Genomic DNA, 20,950 nt, shown 5'->3' with positions numbered 1-20,950 from the left:
TCCTGACCCACCTAAAGATTCACAGGGTTTTCATTTGCTGGTAAGCTTTATATACATGTTTAAATAACCTTTGTCTTCCAAAATGCCAGTTTTTAAGAAGTCAAATGTTTAACTTCATTGGTATGAAATCTCCCATCCAACCTCCCTCCCTGTGCTGCATATTCTGGCATGGAATATACCAAGAAAAAACATAAATACCACACAATTCAATTGTTGATAAGTGTATTCATAGCTGCATGGAGTCCCATCCACTGGGAAACTGGGGTGTGGGGTGGCATGCAGTGGCGTAGCATGGGTTGTCAGCACCCGGGGCAAGGCAAGTAATTTGTGCCCCCTAACCCGTGGATTTGCGCCCCCTAACCTGTGGATTTGCGCCCCCTAACCCTAACCCCCAGATGTTGCACCCGGTGCGGCCGGCCCCCCCTGCACCCCCCACGCTACGCCACTGGTGGCATGCTGTTAACACTGGTGTGCTAAATTAGGCCTCTACAGCGACACTGGATTTCTGATGCCCTTGCCTTGACAAACCAGTCGACTGCTGATCTCTCTTTGCTGCTGCAAACTGATGAAGCTATAATTTAGGACTGTGGCTTTCAAATTCTGAGCTAGAGAACAGGAGTTCTTTGAACTTATCCGATCTTCAATAAGATAATAGTGGATAAGCTTCCCTGAAAGGCAGTTTGCCAGTCCATAGCAATCTGCCTCTGTGATCTGCAACTACAGGATAAGAGTTCAGTATATTCTATTTAGAGCAGGGGAAGTTAATGTGGTGCCTCCAGATGTTGCTGGAGTAGAAGAAACACCATGGTACACCTGCATCAGCACAACTGGACTCCTTCATTTGCCCCATCTGCAACAAAAACGTGTCCTTTCCGTATTGGTCTCTACAGCCACAGTAGGTGCTGCAACTCTCACAATGGTTTGACTTGATCCCCAAAGGCGCACACTTCAATTGTCTCCAGGATGCCAACCAGGATTCTCATCTTTCTTGACATTTTGCCATGTTGGCTGGGGATGATGGGAACTGGAGCCCAACGATATGTGAAAGGTCACAGGGATCTCACCTCTGATGTAGACTATGTTCTCGGTTGTATATTGGACCTAATCATTGCCCTATAGACCTAGTACTGTGTACAGAATGGCTTTAGAAAAGGTCCCTAAATCTTTTCTTATACACAAGATTCATTGGACAAGATAAAAGTTCTCAAAAATATACTGTAACTTCTCTTTTTGAAGGTCTGATGAAAACCCCCCCGGGCTATAAACATTTGTCCAACAAATCAGCTGGACAAGAGTAATTGAATTTGAAAATGACTGATCTAGGCTGTCAGAGCTATGTTTATTTTTCTCACTGTCCACAAATTAGCATTATATCTAAAAGAAAAGACAAAATCCAGAGTTGGGACAACACATTTATTAGGATCAATCAAGTTAAAAAATAAGAGAGCAAGCTTCAGAACACTCCAATTGTCCGGCAAAGTGGGGCGGGGGGAGGAAAGCTGCCCTGAGGTTGAAGAAATATAATCTGCATTTAATAGAGCACAGAAGATAGAGTTAGGACCAGATTTTACTGTATTTATTTGCATTTAATGTTCACCTTTTTTGGCAAAATTACATTGCAAAAATTAAGGTACACATTAGATTTGATGGCACATTTACATTCACCAGCAAATCCTTTTTTTGATTTCAAGGTTCTGAAAATTGAGGTGCGCATTAGATTTGATGGTGCATTAGACTTGAGTGAATACGGTATATTTGCTCTGTATCTGTGTCCTTCAGTGCACAGTGGAATATCATTTGCCATTGCTGGATCCCTATCTGCAATGGCACACTAGGAGGCAGATGGAAGCTCTCATTGAAGTGAATGGGATATTTCCCCCTTTATACTAATTTCTCGTAGGTGCTGTGGTCTAAAACACTGAGCCACTTGGGCTTGCCAATCAGGTCGGGGGTTCGAATCCCCGTGACGGGGTGAGCTCCCGTTGCTCGGTCCCAGCTCCTGCCAACCTAGCAGTTCGAAAGCATGGTGAAAAGTGCAAGTAGATAAATAGGTGAGAATGTAAATGGTGTTCCCATGCGCTGCTCTGGTTTCGGTGTTCCGTTGCGCCAGAAGCGGCTTAGTCATGCTGGCCACATGACCCAGAAAAACTGCGGACAAATGCCAGCTCCCTCGGCCTGTAAAGCGAGATGAGCACCGCAACCCCAGAGTCATCTGCAGCTGGACTTAACTGTCAGGGGTCCTTTACCTTTTTTTACTAATTTCTAGCATGGAGCCCTGATCCTTATTGGGAGCATAGTGGAAGACAAAAGATTAAAGTACCCCTACTCAGTATGCTAGATTAATTAAGATTAACTCCCTTTGGCAAATTGATCTTAGAAACACCTATGGCCACAGATGTGGAGCTAACAAACCTAGTTTGGTCCTTAACTGCATTACCTTTAACTCAAGGCAGTAAAGTCCTATACTGTATTCAGATGGTAAAAAATGATTTACCATCTGAATATAGGACTTAACAAGTTCTTTCCAGCCATTATGTATTTGGCTTTTTGGCTTCTTCTCTCATCCTATTGTTTCATAGAATCCTAGAACTGTAGAGTTGGAACGGACCCTGAGGATCATCTAGTCCAACCCCCTGCCATGCAAGAATCTCAAATAAATCATAACAGAATCATAGAATTGTACATCACTTAAAATTAAATCCCTTCTTCACTGATTTAAGCCCCACTACATTTCTCTTTAAAGTCATGGCTGGTGAGTGACGCGGGGCTGGATCAATATAGCACAGGAACCTCAGAAAAACTGAAAAGTACAGCCATTAATTAAAGAGAGAAAGATGTTCCTTAAGCGACTAGTCCGGGCCGCCCTCCCCTGCGGAGGCAGAGGCTGCCTCTGAATGCTTGCCAGCTGCTGCGGAAAGACAGGGCAGCGTTGGCGGCCTGGGTGGCCTTTGGCCAATGAGCAGGCACCGTTCCTAACGCGCCAATGACGCACGGGACTTCCCTGCCCGTAATCACGCAGGGAGAGAATGAACCGCCCCCGCCGTGCAGCAAAACAACATTAGTCCGTCAGCTTGTTCCTCCCACCAGAAGGGGACGCTAGAGAGACGGCCGCAAGCGGTTGGCGGAACTTGCGCAAGCGAAGTGCATTCTGGGGCCGACGAAGAAGAGACGACGCTTGCTTCTCCCTCGTCTTCCTTCTCTCGCTGGGATTCAGCGGAGCCCGCGCGGCACTCTCGCCTCCTTTCTCCCGCTGTCGCGAGACGCGCGTCACCGCCTCGCACGGTCTTCTGCTTACCTCAGCCAGGAGCTCAAAGAAGGCGGAGGGCGACCCCGCTCGCGCGTCCTTCCTTCCCGCCTCTGCCGACGCTGCGCCCGCTAAGCAGCACCTGACGCCGCCGCCGCCATGCCGAAGAATAAAGGTGAGGCCTGGCCAGACCTCCGCCTCCACGCGGCGCCTCTGGCCGCCCCTCTTCCCTTCGAGGCTCAGTCCCGCCCCGGGATACTGCGCTGCCTTCCGCGCCCCTGGGCCTGGCCCTCCGCTGGGGTTGAAGTGCGTCGCCTTCCTCTTTCGGAAGAGAGGCGAGGGTCTTGTGGCCACCCTTCCTTCTCGCGTCTTTTTCCCTCTTCCCTTCTTTCTCCCCTCGCAACCTTGCAGTCTCCCCCACCAGAGTACTTATATTCGGATTTAAGGCCCGCCTAGTTCAGTGGGCTCACTCCCAAGTGTGTGTCTTGGAAGAGAATCGTCCTGTATTTATTGCATATATTCAATACTACACGTGTGTGTAGGATCACACAGCCTTTTTAGGCCGTCTGGGTGGGTGGGACCTGTACGGGAATTGGTGATTTAAGACTGTGATACCACACACACACACACACACACACACACTTTAGGCCTGTTTCCTCACCTTTGCTTCCCTTTCATTTGCTGTGTCTTATGATTATTGGGTTGGTTTTGATTATTTGGTTTATGTTTGTTTTCCTGGGGCATCAGAGCCCCTGAAAGACATTGGTCACTTGATTCTTCTTAGGTCCTGTTGGCCTTTTTTTTTGGTTTGTTTTTCTGTACTCAGATGAACACAAGTATACTCTTCGAAAAGACAGAATGGAAAATAAAGTGTGCTTGGTGTTTCTCTTAGACCCAGCTTCCTTGCTGAATAACTGCTTATTTGAAATGGTTAAGTGTTTAGTGGCTGTCACATCCTGTTTGGTTGTTGCCTGGTCAAGCCTTCAGGATGGAAATTGTTAAATAGCTAACTATACATATCCAGTTAAAAGTATTTTTACCCCGATTTCCAATTAAATATGATTCCCAGAATCATTAACAGAGATCAAGGTAGCACCTGCCTTCAGATTTGCAGTCTAAACAGCTGATGAATTTGAGTTTTGATCTTGAAATTCAAAGTATACATTCTCCTGCAATTCAGGATAAACTGTTAGCATGAATGTTTTCCAAAGTGTTATACAAATCTTTTCAGTGCAAGAAGCTCTACGTCAGGCATAGGCAAACTCTGGCCTTCCAGATGTTTGGGACTACAGTTCCCATCATCCCTGACCACTGGTCCTGTTAGCTAGGGATGATGGGAATTGTAGTCCCAAACATCAGGAGGGCCGGAGATTGCCTATGCCTGTTCTACGTCACTGTTTACTTACATACACATAGATATATGTGCAAAATAGTTACATCCATTGCCTTTGGCAGAATAATTATTTTTACACTATAAATTCCATTAAATTACTAATTTGATATTCATTAGTAGCCACTACACACACTGAAAATGGGGGGAGATTGTTCTGTGATTTATTGTTAATGCCTTTAATGCTTGGCAGGGGGTTGGACTCGATGGCCCTTGTGGTCTCTTCCAACTCTATGATTCTAGGTGTTAATCCATATTTTCTACATGGTGTTAGTGTTGTAGAGGATACGTAAGCTATATTCTGTCTGGTATAAACCTGCCTTTGGTTTCCACGGTTATTTAAGTTTCTGGTGTAATATACTTGAATATGCACTAGATTTGGATGAATAACATACTACTTTCCCTCTTATAACTTACTAAACTAGAAAAATTGTATTAGTATAGCTAATTCTGTTAGCTAACTACAATATATGCATTTGAGGAAGGGAAAATGTCTGCAAACCTTAACAGAACTATAGCTGTTTATTGGAAACAAAACACAAGTAGTTGTGTTACCTTTTATTGGGGATAGTCTATATTTTGTACCTTTATTGGGGAATTTGTATACTTTGTATCTGAATTTACTGAATTAGCTCATAGGAGCTGTTCCTATTAGTTGTAGCACTGAGAGCGCCTTCCAAGTCTTAAATAAAAATTAACTGCCTTAGAGCAAGGAACATAGAGTGGGTTAGATGAAAATCTGCTATTTCAGAAAAAATTCAAATTCTCTTATTTAAAAAATAAAGCTTTTGGGAGGCCTGATATGCCATTAATTTATTCAACACAATTTTTCATGCAGGATTTCAAATTGTGGTTCTCCATTTTTTCTTGCAATTTAGGTAAGGGAGGTAAAAACAGAAGACGAGGTAAGAATGAGAATGAATCAGAAAAAAGAGAACTGGTGTTCAAAGAAGATGGACAAGGTGAGACACACAGTTTTGTTATCCCCTATGAATGCAGTAACATTTTATGGTTAATGTCATTGGATTGCCGTGGTTTTCTGGACATGAAACTTTTGGAGGAGACATATTTGTAGCTCTTTTTAATTGGGAAAGGGAAAAAAAACACAGAACTTGCATGTTTAATTCAAACGAGAAGTACAAAGATACGTGTTCTCTACCACCTTTCTCCTCCCCAAAAGAAAACAGCTTCTATGCAAAATTAAAAGAAACAATGAGCAAAGCTGAAAGAACAGATTGAAACATGTGATACAGGATATAAGGAGAGGTAGAAGGGGTTGGAGAAGGGTTTAGAAAAATATAATATTTTGGTACAAATCTGGGCGTCTCCAGAGATATTTGCTTTAGCTTTAAATGCCAGATGGTGCTTAAATTAGCCTTGTGAAAAATTTTAGAAGATTGAAATGAGTGAAAATCTGATAAACAAGATTTCTTTTTTAACATTGTGTGTGTGTGTGTGTGTGTGTGTGTGTGTGTGTGTGAGAGAGAGAGAGAGAGAGAGAGAGAGAGAGAGAGAGAGAGAATATTCAGGAAACATAACCAAATAATCAGCACACAAGCATGGTGAACTAGGGGAATACAGTAGTTTGTGGAAAGGATTTCTAGTTCCATTAGCCATATTTTCTTTTTGAAAAACACATTTTTTTAACTGATTGATCAATAATTTTAATGTATATTTTATTTTATGTTGACCACTTAGGAGTTTTATGATACAAGGGTCAGCTTGTGGATTTAGTAATCTGGTAGTACTGAATGTAGTCATATATTTTTGGTGGCTGGATCCATTTTTTGTGTTCAGACATTTTAAACTCAAGCAGCTGTGAAAAATCTGACATTTTGCTTCTGTTTATTAAATAGCATATAAGTTTTCACAGAGTCATAGACTCTTAGAGTTGGAAGGGACCCAAGGGTCATCTAGTCCGAAGCCCTGCAATGCAGGAATCTCAGCTAAAGCTTCCATGACAGATGACCTCTGCTTAAAAACCTCCAAGGGTGCACCACCTCGCATGGGAGTCTGTTCCACTGCTGAACAGCTCTGTCAGAAAGTTTTTTCGAATGTTTAGTCAGAATCTCCTTTCCTGTAACTTGAAGCCATTGGTTCGAGTCCTACCCTCCAGAGCAGGCGAAAACAAGCTTGCTCCCTCTTTTTGGTTATGCATACAACTGTCAAGGTTTAGCTGCTGTTTCATGTCTTTCAGAGTATGCCCAGGTTATCAAAATGTTGGGAAATGGCAGACTGGAGGCATTATGTTTTGATGGTGTAAAGAGGTTATGTCACATCAGAGGAAAGTTAAGAAAAAAGGTACGTATTTTCAACCAATGTTTCCAGTGACTTGCTAGAATGGACTCTGATTGAAGTTAACTAATGAATTTCAGAGTAAACAACAAATATTTGTAGTGATTCCTCTATAGCATGGCGCATGTTACACTAGTTTGCTGACAAGTATGGGTCTTGACATCAGTATTTTGGATACTATTGCTCTACTCTCCTTGCCTTCTGTCAGGTCTGTCAGAACATGATTGATACCACCACTATTTGCCCTCTCAATCCTAGTCTGCTGAGTGTGTACAAAAAAATATTAAAGCCATCTGCTTCTGCCCTACTTTTTCTTTACTAAACAATTGCACTGCAGCTTCCTCCATTTGACTATCACTCAGAATGTCTTGTTGCTCTTCAATTTTTTCCCCTTTTGAGGGCTCTGTGGTTTAGCTGAGGCGGTTGGTCGGCTGGGAGAAGCCTAGCAAGCGGGGTTGTTATGGCGGGCGAGGAAGAGGTCGGGGACGCGGAAAAGTCTTTTAAGCTACTGGGAATACTTGATGTCAGAAATGTCCCTTGTGCTTGAGAATCAGTGCTCTATGGCTCATTGGGTGGTCTAACTTTGGGTCTTGGACACTTTTTGGCAACTAGCAGAGTGAGACGATCCTGTGACTTTGGAGTGGGAGGTTTTATCCTGACAACATTAGGATGTTGATACAATAATGCAAAACTAAGGATTCAGCAACGAATGGTTCAAGAAGGGATGAGAAAGAAAATTTTGTATGAAAGCACCCAGTTTGATCCAGAGAAAAAAGAAAAGTGAAGAAAGCCATTCTTGAAACAGCACTTGATCACAAATATAAGCTGCACTTTCGGGCCAATACGGTATTTCCCTGTCCTCTTTGACATTTATGTCCATAAAGGGTCTTGCATTCCTTGATTGCTGCTTTTTATTCTCCACTTTCCTTGGTGATCACACTTATTATGGCTTTGTGGCTACCATATCTATTTTTCTACCACCTTTGATTATATTTCTTCCAACTTCCCTCAAACTCTTTCTTGGTTCTGCTCTTCTCTACATTGTGAGCGACTTTTTTATTATTTTGAATTTCAAAAAATCCAATGATGATATTGTTGTTAGATTGTTAATGAGGAATAGTCTTGGGTTTGTAGGTTTTCCTTAATTATTTGTTTGAATTTTAGGTTTGGATAAATACATCAGATATCATACTGGTGGGTTTAAGAGATTACCAGGTAAATATTGTTGTTTTTCTTTCTTTTCTTGGTTTTTGTAACTGTAAATGAGGAGTCCCAAAAACCTGAGTTGCTGGTGTAAACATTAAAAGCCCAAACACCTTGATCCCCTGTATGGGCCATATTTTATAAACCTACCCACACCTGCTGGCACTTTATTCTTATCATTTATTAAATTTGTATACTGCCTTTCATCTGTAGATCTCAGGGCAGTTCACAAGGTAAAAACACAAAATACATAATAAAAACAAAAACAAACCAATAACTTCCCCTTAGGAAGAAGGGAAAGGGATAATTAAAATGTATGGAATATGTGCTAAAGCTTGCTTTGTACAAAGCCCAAGCTCCTCAGCTTTGATAACTTCGTATTTCAAAAAAACTAATAAATGCTGAATCTCGAACATAGCTGGTAAGAGAAGACTTGTCTTCTCTCATTTCTATGGAATTAATCCATTCAGCTTCTGTCTTGGCTAAGTGTTTTGGGCAAGGATCGTCTCAATAGGTTATAGCCCCACTGCCCACATAATAGAAAAAGTGACTTCAGTAAAGGTGTGGGGAGAACCCCACATTGCAGCACTGCTTATGCAGTAGTGAACCATCTGTCCCTTCATTCATCGTTCCTGTCCTCTGTTCATTGGTAAAGCTTCAAGTCATGCACTGGTCTATGTGTGTATTTTGAGTTGCGCCTGTAGTTTCAGTAAGACTAATGTGTAGTGTAGTATGGCCTAGCTGTGTCATATACCTACCTTTCTCTGCAGAGGATGGGGTGAGAAGGAGAGATTTCTAGCACAACTAGGAAGGCAGAAGCACTACCACAGACCATCAATCTATCCAGTTCCTATAGTAGGCTCAACATAAATGAGAAAGGAAGTGGGGTAGAATCAAGCAATAGCAAAGTTAGTAAATTACCAATTTTAGACACGCTTTGGTTCATAAATATAAATAATTTGGAGCTTCTTAAGAGTCAAAAGTAGCAGAGATGATGCGGCTAAAAAAGTGTAGCTTGACTTGTAGCATCTACAAGTTGAGCTTTATAGTACATAGTTCATTCTCCTCCCCTCTCACTTCCAGATTTTCTAATAATAATTTTTAGTACTGAAACTGTTTTTAGTATACAAACTTGAAAAGTACACGCCTCTGCTGAAATAAGCTTTGTCAGCAAAAATTGGTCTATAACGGGGCTAGGAGGTTGTCTTCTTCAATATATAGGGCTTGATAAGAAATAACAATTTAAATGTCCAGTTAAAGTAAGTTTTGAGCTAGATTATCCCCCCCCCCCCGAAATACTACTTACTAGTAACTTAATATTATTTAGGATAACAAGGCTGACGTCATTCTAAAGTACAATGCAGATGAAGCCAGAAGTCTGAAGGCATATGGAGAACTTCCAGAGCATGGTAAGAATTTCCTTGGTCATTTCAGAAGCTGTTACGAATAACGGGGGTGGGGGGACTCACAGTAAAACAGCTGCTAAAATGTGTTTCTATTTTGTTTTAATTTCTACTAGCCAAAATTAATGAAACTGATACCTTTGGGCCTGGTGATGATGATGAAATCCAATTTGATGATATTGGAGATGATGATGAAGATATTGATGATGTAAGTACATGGAAAGTATTAAGATGGTTGTTCAAGGGTAGAGTATGCTAACACTTTGTATCATTCAGCTCAAGTTATATTGCTTGGCCAGGGGTCTGCAAATTGTAACTGAGCCTGGTAAGCAGAGATGTAGAATAATGGTTTGGAGTGAATGTAGAGAGCCTTTCCTTTTCCACTGAGCAAGAATGCCCTGCCCTCCACAGAATTAAGGAGAAAGAATGACTTATAGTGCAGATGGCATTGCTCCCCCACAAATTTGAGTTCCCTTCGTGTCTCTTTTTAAGTTAAAACACTACCTGACAGGTAAATTGTACATAAGTAGATGATGTAGATTCTCGAAAATAGTCCTGGTTTGTTGTTTTCCAGCTTCCATTCAGCAGCATACACATAAACCATTTTATTTTCATGCTGCCTTTCCATAGTTAAAACCATGCTCAAGGCTGAAATTTAACATACAAGCGGCAACCATTTTAGGCGCATTGAATTGACACACAATCACCAAGGCAGAATGGGTGCAAACAGGGCAGGAAGTGCTTTCATGCGCTCCACCAACACATGCGGGATCTGGGATCTGAACCTCTGCATGAAATGGTTACCACCTGTAATCACAAATACAGTGGTACCTCGGGTTAAGTACTTAATTCGTTCCGGAGGTCCGTACTTAACCTGAAACTGTTCTTAACCTGAAGCACCACTTTAGCTAACGGGGCCTCCTGCTGCTGCCGCACCGCTGGAGCACGATTTCTGTTCTCATCCTGAAGCAAAGTTCTTAATCTGAAGCACTATTTCTGGGTTAGCGGAGACTGTAACCTGAAGCGTATGTAACCTGAAGAGTATGTAACCCGAGGTACCACTATATAACAAAAGTTGTCATAAGCAATACATAAAAAATACATTTTGAGCATATCCTCTCCCAAGTTTTTCTGCCAACCTTTAATTACTATAAACTGCAAAAACAAAATAATTTGGCACGGATTTGGAGAGAAGTTTTCACAACAATGCTGGGGCCTGCTTCACTTCTAAAGGAAGAGAATTCCAGAGAACTCACTTCCCGGAGCATGGTTAACCTCTTAACATAGCAAGAGGGACAAGCAGGATTGTAGAGTGCTGGTCATCAGGCCTCTGGGCATTATTACCTGCCAGAATAAACACCCATTCCTCAAGCATGTCAGTAAGTGGTTTCATGAAAGACGAAGCTTAACTATGTGTTTCAAAGCTTATCTAGTGGTGTTTTAGTACTCAACCAATTGATCAGTGATCCATTTCTGTTCATGAACATATGTGCCTTTATACTTCAGATCTAAGCGTTTTGGATATGAATAACTGGAAATTAACATTGTTACATTAGCTAGCCATACAGAGATGGAAAGCTATCCAAAGGTCTTTGGCTATAGTCAATTTGAAGCCAAAAGCTTTTTGATCCTTTATGTCAGTGGAATAAAATTATGCCCGTCATGCATAGTCATGATAAAAGGGCAACCAAGAACAGCAACTCAAGCAATACAATATATTAAGCTTATCATAGATTATATTTTACATGCTATAGTGAAATTGTAATTCTTGACTTTTCATACTTTTCTTTCACTTGCAGATCTAAATGGAACTGAGGAATACATTCCAACTCCACCTCAATAATTATTTTGTTTTCAAGTCCATACCTTAAAGAAGACTGAAACTGCATAACATTTGTAGTTACACCAAACCAATATATTGCCCAATGTTGAAGTATTTATATTTCTTTTAAAAACAGATGATGTTGGACTCTGAAAAGTTAAATGAAATATTACAACTATTTTTGCCTCTTTACCAATTAGACCTTTACATCTGTGTGTAAATACACTTCCTTAAACTCCCTCATTTGCTTCATCTTTTTTCACCACTAAACTTCACTCAATCTGTTTTGAAATAATAATAAAAAATATTGCCCTATAATTATCATGGAATTTTGATTGAATGTGCAGGCTAGTGCCCAGTCTGCCAGTGCAGTGTTTTTTCCTAATACCCCTTGAAGTCAAATTGTAACATTTTGAAAATAGAAAAGGCAGAGATTGTCTATAAAATTCATAATGCCTAAATCTGCTTTTTAAGTTTTAGCTGCATGTTATTTTTATACTGGTTTTGATATTGAATTTCCTCTTTCACAGATAAATTTGCCATAGTGAGGGGAGAGATTTTTTTATTTTGAAAATTATGTATGTTTGAATAGCTGTTCCCTATGTGGAAGTGGTAATGCAGAAGTTAAAATAGTAGCCACACCAAATTTAAGTTGTTAATTAAACTGAATGGCTTGCAATGTTATATTGTAACTTAACATTTTAACAGGTGCTTTTGCCCTTACCTTAAAAGTTCAACATTTATTATATTATACATATTTAGGTTAGATCCTGAGTTCCCAAGAGCAGAACTCTAGTCACAGTATGGCTTATGCTGATTCCTCCATCTTTGACTCCTGGTGCCTCCTGAAAAGGTGTTCTGGAGAGTTGGAGAAACTTTTGAAATAGCGTATGAGGTGGTGCTGAGGTCTATTGGGGAGGTATTCCCTCTGGAGTCCAGTCCCTTTGGAGAATGGATTTCAATTCATTTAGAACATTTGTTCCCAAGAATGGTCCATGGACCCTGGGGGTGTGTGTAATCCACCCAGGAGATCTCTGGCACCATTCACATAACAAAAACTACCATACAGATATCAGTATTTTCAAAAGTACGGGGTCCACGGTTTGGCTTTTGAAAAATGGGGTCTGCAGTACTTAGCTAATTGGGAACTACTGATTTAGAACATTCTTACACTTCAATAATAAAGAGGAATGCTCAGTTGTATCCAACACTGCACAAGCGGATTTCTGTGTGTGAAGCAGAACTTTCTCCCCCCCCCCCTTTTGCGCCTCCGCTCGCAACTGCTCTGGAGAGTCTGCCTATCTCTGGAGCAGATTTTGATAGTGCACTGGAGGGGGGGGAGGCAACTGGGAAGAAAGTTCTATTGTGCATGCTGAAGTCTGTTGTGTGAATGGAACTGCAGTGTTTGATCAAACCCATTATGTTTAAAGAAGGTTTTCACTTTCAATTCCATCAATTATGAGGTACAACTGAATAAAGGTTTTTGAGTTTGAGATTATAAATGAGATGAATGTTAAGTTCTGAAAATTTCTATCTGAAATTAACCAGTTGAGAAACAAATTGAACGAGCATTTTCAGTTTGAGTGGGAGTAGCACACCTAAAAAGTTCAATAAAGACTAACATAGTCCTAATAATATTTAAAAGTGCTAGATTGGTTTGTGTTTCCTTAGTGCCGTATCCCTATTTTAACCAAGGATAATTAATTCCTGTTAACTAACTGATTTGTCTGCAACAGTTTTCATAGAACACTCAAGTTCTTAAATTTTGTTATGCAGCTAAAGTTTCTTAACTGAGAAAACAAGAATTTCAGAAGTGGAACTGCATACAGCCACACTTGTGTCTAACCACACATATACAATACTGTTGAATTGGCCTCTGCTCATTGAGTTTTGAAGTTGGTGGGGTGGAGGTTCTGCTCAAAGTTACTGAAGTTCGTATATTGCTTGCCTTGTGAGTATTTGATATCAGATGAAGTAAACGTTTTGGTGTTAGTGTGTATTTTATCCTTTGTAAACGATGGAGGAGAGAGGTGGGGGGTTTAAAATTCACAAAACCTATATACCTGTGTGCACAATGTGTTGCACACATTGTATATTTTATGTGGGATAGATTGGCTTCTTGGTCTTAGACTGATTTAAGACAACAGTTTAAGCATACTTTTTAACAACATTACAATGTGCATGCTTGGTTAGAAGCATTTAATGGACATGAGATCGTGGAAGTCTTGCCACTGACAATGTTTCTGATAATGCTAGAATAAGAAGATATGCCAGATCAGGACTTGTCTCGTGCAGCATCCTGCTTCCCACAGCAACCAATCAGATGCCTATGGGGAAGCCTACAAGCAGGATGTAAGAAAAGCAACCCTCTCCCTGCTGTTGCTTCTCTACATCTACTTTGCATCACACAATGCATAATGTTATACACCTCTGTTGTGTGTTTGTTGCCTGCTTGCCCATTTTCCAAACTAAAAAAACCCCTGTGTAATCTTTCTTCATAGTGCAGTTGATCCATCCCCATGGATTATTTTGGCTGCCCCCCCTTTTTTGTACCATATCAAGTTGTAAAATATTCTTGAGATGCACTGACCAGAACTGTGCAAGGTATTCCAAGTGTGGTTGCACCATAGATTTGTATAAATACATTATTTTTGATCCCTTTCCTAATGACAGAATTCACCATTTTCACAGCTATTTCACATTGGATTGACATTTTCATTGAACTATCCACTATGTCGCAAAATTTCTTTCCTGGTCAGGCTATGCCAGTTCAGATGCCATTTATGTATGTGAAATGAGGAGATGCATTTACATATATTTGCCATAGTATGCATAATCTTACAGTTCTTTTCATTGAACTACATTTGCCATTTTAGTGCCTATTTCCCCAGTCTGAAGAGTTTCTTTTGGAGTCTCAATATCTGACATGGTTTGCAGCGCTAAATATTTTGGTGCCTCAGTATATTTGGCTACCTTGCTGCTCACCCCTAACTCTAGATCAGTAATGCACAAGCTAAGAAGCACAGGTCCCAATACAAATTTCTTCAGGAAATCCCCACTACCGTACTTATGTTTCTCCATTATGAGACACAGGGATCTGCTCTACAACCTGGCAGTGAAAACAGATGCAAAGGATTGATTTAGGTTCCCTGCAATCTCCTTTTCCTCTTTTAGCACACCTTGGACTCATTTGTTGTGCGAAGGTCCAACTGTCTCCCTAGAATGTCTCTTAATGTATTTATAGAATGTTTTATTGTTGGTCTTAATGTTTCTAGCAATACAATCCTCATAATCCTTTTAATTCTTTTTTGTCTGCTTGTATTTCTTTTGCCAAAGTTTGTGTTCCTTTTTGTTATCCTCATTTAGGCAACTCTTCTGTTTTCTGAAGAGTGTCTTTTTGCCTCTCGTCTCTGCTTGTTAACCATTTGGCATCCTCATAGCTTTGGTCATACCTTTGCAGATCTGTGATATATATTTTAGCTGAGTTTCCGTGTATTGTGTTTTAATAGCTCCCAAGCCACTTAGAGAGATTTGACCCTCTTGACCAGGCTTCCTCAAACTCAGCCCTCCAGATGTTTTGAGACTACAATTCCCATCATCCCTGACCATTGGTTCTGCTAGCTAGAGATCATGGGAGTTGTAGACCAAAAACATCTGGATGGCAGAGTTTGAGGAAGCCAGCTCTTAACTATCATTTTCAAACTTTTGTTTTCACTAATCCCTCAACAAACTTCTACAGTGTTCAAATAATGCTTCTGTTGGACTTTCTTGGCAATTGTCTGTTTCAATATATAATGAATTTGATAGAGCTGTAGTACTGTAGTTTCCAAATGGTTTAACACTTGCATCTCTCAACAGGTCCTGGGTGCTACTTAAGATTAAGTTCTGTGTCACTTCCCATCTGGTCAGTTTTAGGACCAAGTAGCTAGGGCCCAGATCACCCAGGGCCTTTTGCTCAGGGGAATGTTAGTACTTTTTCAGTACTAAATAACTTTGGAGGCTTGCTATTATCACTCACACACAATGGTTCTGGGGAGTTGTATCCCCTTTTTAATTTTTTGACCATATTCCAGAGCAACACCTTTCCCTTCCTATTGGATTTAAATAAAGATGGAACTCTATTCCACTCATTCTTTCAATACGTAGGGTCCCTCTCCAAATACCTGTGTCATGTGGATTTTTCCTTTATGGCTATGGACTTCTGGCTGGCTGTCATCCGACTGCACTGCCATTGACTATTTCTACTCTTTTCCGATTTGGACATTTACACATTCTCATCCTCATTTCATCCTAAACCAGATGCTCTCCTGTTCCTGTCAGATTTCTCCCAGGGAAAAATATAAGGGTTTTTTAAAAAGAAATATTTTCTTAACAATAAAAATTTAAATCCTAAAAAAAAATAAAAATTAATGTGGTGTTAGATAACGGGACTACAACTGGAAGACCACAGGCTTCCCACTCCTGCTTTACATATTTGCCACTGAGTTCTACCACATCTTCTAACTTAAGCTCCCACTTCTGGTTATGATCCAATCACTAGCTATGATCCAGCAAGTAATTTCTAGCATCGGGGCAGCTGTGTGATGTTGATGACTCATTTATCCCACTTTTCCTTCAAGAAACTTAATTCAGGGCAGTATGTGAATTAACCCATTTGATCATCACAGCAACATAAGCTTGGTTGGTTGGTTTGATGTAAATTGACTTTTCCTCCTCTTTACAAGATGTAAAGTTTGTGCATGTATTCAGTTCTAACAGTAGTTTGATTTTTAAGGGCATGAATATAACCTGTTTCCTTGTTGAGAACGAAAAAGCTAATGCCAAGGAATAATCCAGTATGCTGGTAATGTATAGTTGAGACTATGTACCTAAGTTCATTATGGTGGTTTAATTAAAAAGACATGAAACCCTGTTAAATAGCAGTGTTGTCTGAAATGAAGTAACCACTTAGTAGTGCATCCAAATTGTCTAACACAGGAGTAGTTCTTATAGCAATGCTATTTCTCAACATATAGCTCTTATAACGGGTTTTCAAATGTGAGTTGTGTCTTCTCATGAACAATCTAAAGTGTAAAATATGAGCTCATACATATAGTTCCTACAATCTCCAGTGTTGTGAAATATACATGGATCATATAAGTTGTTACTGCAGCTTAGGTTTGAGGATTACTGGAACACAAAATGATTTCTATGAATGAAAAAGCAGACCTAACTTAAATTGCTAACAGGTCTAACTCTACTCAGTCTATAGTTCTAAAAAACCAAACAAACCTAGAACTGTATTAGTATGAATTATTAACTTTTGGGTATAGCAGAAGTTTAGCTGTCCCTTTTGGTGGCTTCCCCTACTCAATAACCACAATTACACTCTTTTTCAGTTGCTTATCTGCCCTCAGATCCCCCTTCCCCTTCAAACATACTGCATTCACAATGAGAGTGGATTAAGGATGATTTTTTTTTTTTTTTGCAGTTATGTGGAATGGTGCTGACTTGAACCGAAACCTCCCAGCTGCCACTTGTAGCCATTACATAATACCTACTCTAATTGGTTCTTTCTGTCCATTGTGATACAAATAAATATTTTCTCTTGGGAGGCTGAATTAATTAACTCCGGTATTTATTAATTGAAAATATTAGGAAATGGTAGATGAATTTATAGAATGACTACAACTGTAGGTGGGAGTGGTTGTAGAGAGTTTATGAATTTCCTTCCCATCTTCGACCCCTAATCAGCTCCAGAGGTTTGGAGGAGCCCTCAGAACAGGTTTGGGGATGGGCATGGAGGGAGAAGGAAGTCTTTTTGTACAGGCAGAAATCTTTGTGCTAATGTGGTGACTTTACTACAGCCCTTAATCTTGTTTGGGGTCAACAATGTTACTCCTTGAGCTACTGTAGAGAGTTGCTATGCAATGCTGGTAATCCATATGCTGAACAGCTATACACGTTATAACCACTGCATGGAGAAGCTGCATGGAACTTGTCCAAGATTGTAGAACTCCTGCCAATAAGTGCAGGACTATACTGTGAAAACATTTTGGGTTGTATCCAGCATGGTCTGTACATGAGCAGAACACTTCTGTTCACACAGAACTTCATATCTTCCCACTTCAGAGCTCTCAAAATCTGTTCCAAAACGTTGTGGGACTCTAGAACAATTTTTGGGGGCTCTAGGAAGTCTGCAGGATAGATAAGAGGATTGTGAAGTTCCATTGTGCCAGCAAACTTAAACTTGTACAGCACTGGATTACGTTCCTTGGTTAAAATTGGTAACTTCTCACAAGAAAACACAACTATGAAACTAATCCAGCAAAGACACACACTGGTCTAATTTCTTTTGTAGGAAGTGAATCTATATTGGTATTAATAATTTAGGTTACTGACCTCTTAAGCCTAGGCGTTTGTACAGACCTGTGTTACTTATATTTTTTCAGGCTTAGGGTTTTCATTATAAAAAAATTAAAATCATGTCTATACTTCTGAGCTTGCAAAGGTCCGCTATAAATTAGGAGCATACTTTTGCAATGATGGGGAGAAGGTGATATTTTCCTGTATGAACTTCCTGCCATTTCCCAATAAACACTCCCATTTTAAGATCAGCATGAGTGCAAGATAAATCTACCGTTTTTGCCACACTTTTGCGTCATTTTGTAGACAAGCAAAAGGTTTACAGTACTTAATTCTAGCAAGGAATGTTTCAATTAATCCTAACTACTTGGTGGAAAGCGATAGTTTTCTCTCAGCTATGCACAGAAACCTATGGAAAAGCTTGATCATGTAAATCAATTAACAAATGGATTGTTGCATGTAGTAAAATGGCCTAAGGCTGAAAAATTAATAGGAAAAAATATGGTAACTCTCATCCCATGGGGCTCATTTAGGAGATCTTGAGCCACATTAGAAGATTGTCTAATGTATAGTGAGTTCCCAATATCTACACAAAGAATCTTCAATAATTCATTATATTTTGGCTAGGATTCAAACTGCTCCATCTACAAATAGAAGCCAGTTCTGCTCACAAGGAGAAGGGTTACTTGTCTTCCTTTCCAATTTCAGCTCTGTATCAAATCCAACTCTGTTGAGGGGATCCCTTATGAAGTTGAAAGTGGATCCCCATTCCTTATTCAAAGTAGGTGCATAAGCAACCTGAATTAGGAATTGAAGTTTTCACACCACACTTGAAATAAGCTTTGGACATTTGTAAATCCCTGCCAAAGAGAGGCTGTTCCTTATAAAATGCTTCAGAATTGTTAATGCTCCAAAGCTGTGCAATGTGTTTTAGTATTAAGTCAAGTGCCATCCATGTACAGTAGATGGCATTTAATAAAGAATGAGAGGTCACTCTCTAGTACAAGAGGGTTACAATTTAAAACACAAGTGAAACCAGAAGAGGAGGAAAATGAGGCGGAAAGGTAGGATTGTCATCATTCCAGTTATACACAGGGTTAGTTAACATTAAGGAATGGGCTTTTGCTCCAAAATCTTTGGGTATGTACACATTACTGGCTTAAAATGCAGTGAGGTAATTTCTTGTGCTGCCTTTCAAGTAAATCCAGCAATTAGTTTTTCTGGCACGAGGTGACTGCCTTTTGTGGGGTGGGGAGCGTTTTTTGGCAAGAGAGGCATTGCGGGAAGGAGCTACTTGTGCTTTCTGGGCTCCGATTCCTTCACTTTGTTTGGCTCCTGCCTGCAGATAGTTCATAGCTATGTTTCCCCTGGTGTTGGCACGTTAAATAACCAAAGTGGATGAGATCCTCTCCTCCTTGTTGGCAGAGACTCAGTCCTCACCCACTTACGCGGGAGTAAGGCCTATTGAATCCGATGGGACTTCTGAGTAGACATGGTTAAAACTTGCAGCCTCCGTTCTGAGTCAACAGGAAAAGGCAGATGGCAATGGGATGCTTCTCCGAGGTCAGACATGTAAGACTATCCTCAGGAAATGTTCCCACTGTGTACACCTGGGATTCACTATGCATTGTATAGTTCGTGGCTTGGGGAAAATCCTACCAAAACTCAGTTATTCAGAAGGAAAGCTTGTGGGCAGTGCCATAATAACTAACCATAATCGTGTGCGAAGCGCAATAAACCTTGTTTTTTTGGAAGACTCCAAACCCGAGAGGGAAGCGCTTCTGCCCCAACACGTCTCCTGGCTTAGGACGCGCCGCTTCCCATCTCTCCTCGCCTGCCTGTTTTGTTTTAAACTTCCCATTGAGCGGAAAGAAGGCACGTGCTTCTTCAAGCCCAGGTTGCGCGGCGGCCCTTCAAGGAAACAGCCCACTAGCCCGCAGGGAAGAAGCTGCGCCTCCCTCCCTCCCTCCCTCCCTGCGCGGCCACCCTGGGCGTTAAACGCGCTCGCCTGGTCCCAGGAGGAGCAGCAGCTCCATCTTCTAGGGTTGGAGAGGGGCGCGCGCGCGGCTTTCCTTGGGCGCAACCTCGACGAGCCCGTGGAACAGGCGCGGCTGCCTGCTCGCCCCGGGCGGGGAAAGGAGGAATAGGAGAACGTGAAGGGAGCACGAGAGCAGGTTGCCACACGTTCGCCAGAGCGCGAGCGAGAAAGAGGCAACGAGCACCTGGGAGGCGCCGGGAGCGGCGTGGTCGCCCCGCTTTATTTTTTTCCACACAGCCGTCGTAGCGAGCAGCAAACGGCCCTTCCCGCCTCTCTCCTCAGCCCCGGCACTCCTTCGCCTTTTCCCGCCTCCCCAGCGCCACAAGGCAGCGTCAGGTGTCGTGCCGAAGCGGGCAGTGCGCCTGTGCGGCAAAGCATTATTCTCTCCAGCTCCCGTGCCCAGCCGCGGAGGAAAGTAAACCGCAGCTAGCGCGCCGGAGGAGGAGGAGGAGGAAGATGGCGGAGCCGGGGCCAACGCGGACGTCTCCCTCGTACCCACGGGCGGCAGGTAGGACATAAGTGTGTGTGTGTGTGTGTGTGTGTGTGACCCAGCAGGTGTGGTTTGTGGGAAGGTGCTTGGCTTGCTTTTTTATTTTTGTATTTTTTACTTTGCAGAGAAGACTCTTTGCTGCTTTCCCCCCTTGTACACCCAGCCACCCACCTCAGTGGAGGGCGGGTGAAAGCTGCGAGGGGGCCGGGCAGGTGCCCTTCCGTGCTCCTTGCCCTCCATGCTGCAACGTGGTGCTGCCGCCGCCGCCGCCAGTCTCCGTGTGGCAGCGTGATTTATTTGCAAGGGGTGGGTGTGTGCGGTGACATTTGGCAAGCGGGCGCGCTGGGAATCGTAGCATAGCCGAAACCGGGAAGGCGCCAGAACCAAGCCTTGGTGATGGTGGGGGGGGGGGGGATTGTACTGGAGAGTCTATTGTAAGGATGATAGGAGGCCTCACCCGAGGCGAGGAAGAGGATGGCCTGGAAGATGTAGGGGGGTTTGGGTTTGTTTTTTTTTTTGCAGGAGAGCTTTGTTGCTGGTAATTGGGGAAGGTTAAGGATAGCACATCAAATCGGAGGGAGAAACTAGACGAAAACCAACGTTTGGGCGGTGGGTCTTCTTTACCCAGGCATCAATAACGCTCCTTTGCTGACTCGCTGTCATAGGAAACACGAGGCGGGCAGTAAAACGACAGGAAAGGATCGCTGTGCTGTTAGGGCT

General features: G+C 41.8%; 2 protein-coding genes across 11 annotated transcripts in view; both read left to right on the top strand.

The window, feature by feature from the left end:
* Positions 1 to 2,997: 2,997 nt before the first annotated feature.
* Positions 2,998 to 16,274, top strand: EIF1AX (eukaryotic translation initiation factor 1A X-linked). The gene is made up of 7 exons (XM_083612448.1): positions 2,998 to 3,419; positions 5,513 to 5,596; positions 6,832 to 6,935; positions 8,094 to 8,144; positions 9,460 to 9,541; positions 9,652 to 9,743; positions 11,335 to 16,274. Exons 1-7 carry the CDS (start codon positions 3,404 to 3,406, stop codon positions 11,338 to 11,340), a joined length of 435 nt encoding a protein of 144 aa, XP_083468574.1. The 5' UTR covers positions 2,998 to 3,403; the 3' UTR covers positions 11,341 to 16,274.
* Positions 16,275 to 19,708: 3,434 nt separating this feature from the next.
* Positions 19,709 to 20,950, top strand: part of MAP7D2 (MAP7 domain containing 2) — a 47,981-nt gene continuing 46,739 nt past the window's right edge. For 9 of the 10 annotated variants that reach the window (XR_014547764.1, XM_083612278.1, XM_083612281.1 and 6 more), the window contains exon 1: positions 19,724 to 20,248. Coding sequence is in view for 9 of the 10 variants with exons in the window: in XM_083612278.1 (XP_083468404.1) it covers positions 20,197 to 20,248 (52 nt within the window). In the remaining variant the exon portion in view is untranslated. Of the gene's footprint in view, positions 20,249 to 20,950 lie in introns of all 10 variants that reach the window. The other variant, XM_083612284.1, reaches the window with a different exon arrangement.

Source organism: Podarcis filfolensis, assembly GCF_964270895.1.
Source record: "Podarcis filfolensis genome assembly, chromosome: 4".
Classification (NCBI taxonomy): domain Eukaryota; kingdom Metazoa; phylum Chordata; class Lepidosauria; order Squamata; family Lacertidae; genus Podarcis; species Podarcis filfolensis.
This window is presented reverse-complemented; position numbering and strand designations above follow the sequence as displayed.

Coding starts and splice junctions, on each gene's coding strand:
- EIF1AX (XM_083612448.1), top strand. Junction 6,936..8,093: donor GAGGAAAGTTAAGAAAAAAG/GTACGTATTTTC, acceptor TTTGAATTTTAG/GTTTGGATAAATACATCAGA. Junction 8,145..9,459: donor TGGGTTTAAGAGATTACCAG/GTAAATATTGTT, acceptor AATATTATTTAG/GATAACAAGGCTGACGTCAT.